Source organism: Cornus florida, unplaced genomic scaffold (genome assembly GCF_030987335.1).
Source record: "Cornus florida cultivar Cherokee Brave unplaced genomic scaffold, ASM3098733v1 CherokeeBrave_3.0.0_Hap2_Chr07, whole genome shotgun sequence".
Classification (NCBI taxonomy): domain Eukaryota; kingdom Viridiplantae; phylum Streptophyta; class Magnoliopsida; order Cornales; family Cornaceae; genus Cornus; species Cornus florida.
This window is the reverse complement of record NW_026775577.1, coordinates 20,976,422-20,981,191: the sequence shown is the minus strand read 5'-3', so window position 1 is coordinate 20,981,191 and position 4,770 is coordinate 20,976,422. Positions and strand designations below refer to the sequence as shown.

General features: G+C 32.8%; 1 protein-coding gene across 1 annotated transcript; it reads left to right on the top strand.

The window, feature by feature from the left end:
• The first annotated feature begins 443 nt into the window (after positions 1–443).
• On the top strand, positions 444–2,791 carry LOC132266755 (UPF0496 protein At4g34320-like). The gene has a single exon (XM_059767740.1). The coding sequence runs from the start codon at positions 745–747 to the stop codon at positions 1,987–1,989; it is 1,245 nt and encodes a 414-aa protein (XP_059623723.1). The 5' UTR covers positions 444–744; the 3' UTR covers positions 1,990–2,791.
• Positions 2,792–4,770: the final 1,979 nt, after the last annotated feature.

Here is a 4,770-nt window from a genome sequence, read left to right as displayed (position 1 = left end):
AGCTTATGAGTGGGATTAGTGGGATTAAGTCCTATGAAATGTAAAACTTCTAACTTAACTCAGGGAAAGATAATACAAAGAGATAATATATTATTAGAGGAAATATATAGATAGGAGTCTATTATTATTATTATTTTTTGAAAGGTAAGAAAATCCTTAAAGGTAGATTAAATATAATTAATTTGAACATAACACCTTTGCAATAAGAGATTATTTGCATACATATCCTTGGGCATTTTTAGAATAATAAAAGAAAAAAAACATGCATTTCAGCATTACTTTATGTTAGATTTATATTTGAGAGATGTTTCAAGGGAATTATTAGCACAATTGAAGGTGAAAGTGTTACATGGATGACATGGCCATTTATGTACCACTCATTTCAAAATGAAAAAAATGCCACACTATTTCAGGTGATTTTCACCTCAACCAGACCCCCAATTCTTTCGCAAGATGCATGTGATGCGAGCAAAAGACTCAGTCGGAAGACTTCATTGGTAAAGACTCCGGCCAAAGTATCATTTAATTTCAATATTTAAATCGGGTTGGACACCCTATTTGTACAATGTTTGTTTTCATTTTTCCATTTGCTTACAGTTAGATTTGAGGGGTGGTTTTTGGCCGTTTCAACTCTGTCATTGCAGCTGAATCGCCATACCTACTATCTATCTTCATATCTAACACATCTCCAAACTTCCAAATTTCAAAAATTTCTCTTTTATTGAATCCAAGTTTGGCACTACAATGGGTGTTCATTCTAGCAAAGTAAAGGAACAACATCTAGACGTGGAGCCAGAATTTAGCTCCTATGATGCGGCGTGTCAAATCGACCCATATCTCAAAGCATTTGATTCGGCCCTCCAACAAAACACCACCGGAGTCATCAACACCTTCGCGGAGGGCGTCGAGGGCCGGCCACTCTCTCTGGACTCACTGAAAGTTCTCACAGACAGCTTCCTTAAAATGAATCAACAAGCGGGGGAACACATTCTCCAATGCAAAATTGACATAGTGAAGAATGATGACCTGCGTGATGTTGGGAAGGACTACTTCGACAACAGTTTTCAGACTTTGAAGTTTTGTAACGCTCTCGAGAAGTGCCTCAAGCGTGCCCGAGACAGCCAAGTGATGATTGGAGGCGGTTTACAGCAATTCGAGAAAGAACAGAGACAAGGGTCGGATGGGAATAGGAAAATCTATTTGAAGACGCTACAGGAATTGAAGAAATTCAAGAATGCAGGTAACCCATTTACTGAAGAATTCTTCTCCTTGTTAAAATCTGTTTATGAGAACCAAAAGTTAATGTTAGAGAAATTGAAAGCTAAGAAGAGTGAGCTTGATAAGAAGTTGAAGGAAATGAAGACTTGGAGGACTGTAAAGAATGTAATTTTGGGGTTGACTGTTGCTTCTCTTGTGATATGTTTTGTTGTGGTGGTCGCGATTTATGCACCTAATATGGCGACGGCCTTGGTTGCTAGTGTTGTTACGGAGTTGGGGACAACGGGTTCTGTTACTTCAACAGGGTTTATGATGAGCTTAGGGAAAGCCGCTATGGAATTGATCGGGACAACGAGTGGTGTTGTTGCAACGGCTTTGACGGGCTTGCCGGCTGCAGCTGCAGGATTTGGGGCAATTATTGTATGCACTGATTCCCTTTGTATGAAGTATGAGGATGAACTGAAAGCACAGAGAGAGATAATTAGTTCATTAGAGGGTCGGACAGAAATTGCAGTCGCGGAGTTGGAGAACATTAACTTAAGTATGGAGAAATTGGAAGGTGAGATTGAGTCAATGTTGAAGAATGCTGATTTGGATCTTACAGAAGAGGCGGCTGTGGTGCTGGCTATGGATGCGATCAAAGAGGAGCTGAATAAGTTTACGCAAACCATCAAGAGTTTTAGTAAACATATTGATGACTGTAGCCGTCATATAATGACGGCGAGGGAGGAGATTTTGGAGGAGATTATCAAATATCGCAGCAGAAAGTGAAATAACACCTTGGTATGTATTACTAATTCATTAATTTACAAAACGAATGTGACTTGGGTTTTTTTATTGTGAGCTAGGGGGCTATGCAGATTCTAAATTTTTCTTAAAGGAAAATCTTCACTTGTTAGCTTTAGTACTACATTTCAGATCCTTCATTTTAATTAAACTGTGCTAGTTTCACTAAATTTGGAAGCTGCTAACAACTTTTATGTTTTTGTGCTGCAATTTTTTTGGAAAAAGTTGTCCATACTTCACATCCTTCTTTTACACATTTCATTCAAAGAGGACCCATTTAGATGTCCCCCTAGCTAGTTTTGAACAGCCTGATTCACTTTTTAGACGACCTCTTAATTTAAAATCTATCACTTTGGATGGATTCATTTTGAGGAAATGACAGCTGTAACAAAATGATCTTAAACATATGAACTTTTCCAAAGACAAGTCAGAGGACAAGAAGTTTGTTCAAATCTCCTATTTCTTTAATGGCCAAGTGGATGTAGATTCTTGCATTAAAACTTTGCATTTAAAGAGGTAGATTCTTGCATTAAAACACTACATGAAATTTGGCCCATTTCTATGCCTTCGCATAATTTTATTTTATTTTTTATTTTTATTTTTGTTTTTTTGGTTTAAAAGATAAGCTTGTGTATAAATAAGAATGAATGTACTTTGTGTCCCTAAATAGGGTGGAAAACATGAAAAAACTCTAGCAAGAATCATCAAAAGTAAATTACAATAATCAATGAGTTAGTGGTCTAGCGGTATCAAACATTTACTTCCCAAAGGGTGGTCAAGAGTTCAAATCTTAGTAATATATTAATATCGCTGGAATCATTTGCTCAATCTGAGCAACAGAAATTAACAAAAAAGGAACCCTAGCAACAAGATGAGTGTCACCCCCTACAACAACATTCAATAGCATTCAATTTGACTACCATCCAGCCAATACTATTAGGATAATAGCCAGAACCGTCCACAACCTGTGGAACAACCCTGCAGGAAGAGAAGCTGCAGCCGCGACATAGAAGAGATTTGCCTCAAGGATGAATTAAATATGCAAAATATTTTAATGGTGGTTAGATTAGAAATGAAAATAATAATAAGTAGATTGGAAAATAAAATAGATAAATTAAGAAAAGTGTTGAGATTTTGACAGAATTTCATTGATTGAATTTTGACAGAATTTCATTGGTTGAATGATAAAATAGATAATTGATTGATTCAATTGAGTATATGGAATTTTAAACTCTTTTTTTTTTTTTTTTTTTTGGTCTATTCATGTGCCTTTATATTTTTCACCTATGGGAAAGAAGAAAAGAGAAACCTTTTGGAATTCTTTCAATTATATTAATCATACCCATTTTTAAGGCATGGCAGGAGCTTGAGTGTTATTTTAACTAATCAAAAATCAAAACATAAGCTTATGTGCTATATTTACTAATCAAAACCTGAGCTCATTATGGATAGTGTCAAGGCATAGTATGAGCTCGATCGAGTGTTATATTTACTAATTTATGTAAAAGTTCAGTGTTTCTTTTTGTTCTCTGGTTTTTTTTTTTTTTTTCCAAGAATATTGTTCTTTAATTTATACTCTTAATTTGGTGTAACATTTATATCATTTTCTTTTCAGCTCTACAATTCATGTAATTCTCATGGAAAACCTTAAAAGAGACTTGAGAGTTGTTTTTAATGTATTTTATGTGTGAACTACTTATCTCTGTTTTAAGACTTTTGTACTTTGGTTTGGAATAATGTAATTTGGTTTGTTTAATTTGGTGTGATAAAAGAATAATGTAATTTGGATTGTTAAATTTGGTATGTTGGAAAAATATAATTTGGTTTGTTTAATTAGTTTTGCATTGAAGGAATGTACTTTGGATAGTTTATTTCGGCATAGTACGTTGAAAACTTTGGAACTTATTAATTTTTTTAATTTGGTTTGAAGACTGTTTATTAATTTATAAAAAAATATTTCCATGAGTAATTCTGTTAGTTTGAAATTTTTTTATTGAATTAATGACCATGAGTAAATCTGTTAGTTTCAAGAATTCTTATTGAATTAACAATGTAGGAGAAACAATTCAGTTATTTTTGTCTAGAAGGGCCCTTTTGTTTGTAGTGGGATATATGATTATATTTTTTTAGTTTTCGAATATCAATTGGTTTATTTTATGTGAATATGAAATTATGGAATAAATTTTGTTGGTACTGTGATATTAAGTCATGCATTGAGTAATAGGGCGGCAAGAGTTTCTTGACCTCAACTTGGGGCGCGACATAACTGATAAAGGTATTTGTTAAAATAAATAGATAACATTAAAATATAATATTTAAACTTTTAATTGATTTTGGTTTTATGCAAATTAAATTAGAATTCCATTTTTTGGTGAATTTTTATAGAAAAAATATATATATTTTAAAATTTATATACGTTCGGAAAGTACCACTTAATTAATTTTAGGGTATAGTGAAAAAACAAAGTCCAAAATTATGTCTGAATTTACAAATAACTCATTTGAAGCATATTTTGTACACAATACCCACTAACTATCACATTTTGTCACAAAATCACTCCTAAGCTATTTTTATTAAATGACCATAATGTCCTTTTCTTATTGAATTACACTTAATTCATTTTTCTTATTAAAATAAATTATACGAAAATCATACTAATTTGATGACATATTCTCCATTAAATTTGTATAAATTTACCTTTAATTATTAAAATTAATTACTTAAATAAAAATCTTAAGTAGACAATTTCAAAACAATTTAAGTAAT

What these genes read in the sequence shown, in the direction of transcription:
- LOC132266755 (XM_059767740.1), top strand. Translation starts at nt 745, where the DNA reads ATGGGTGTTCATTCTAGCAAAGTAAAGGAACAACATCTAGACGTGGAG.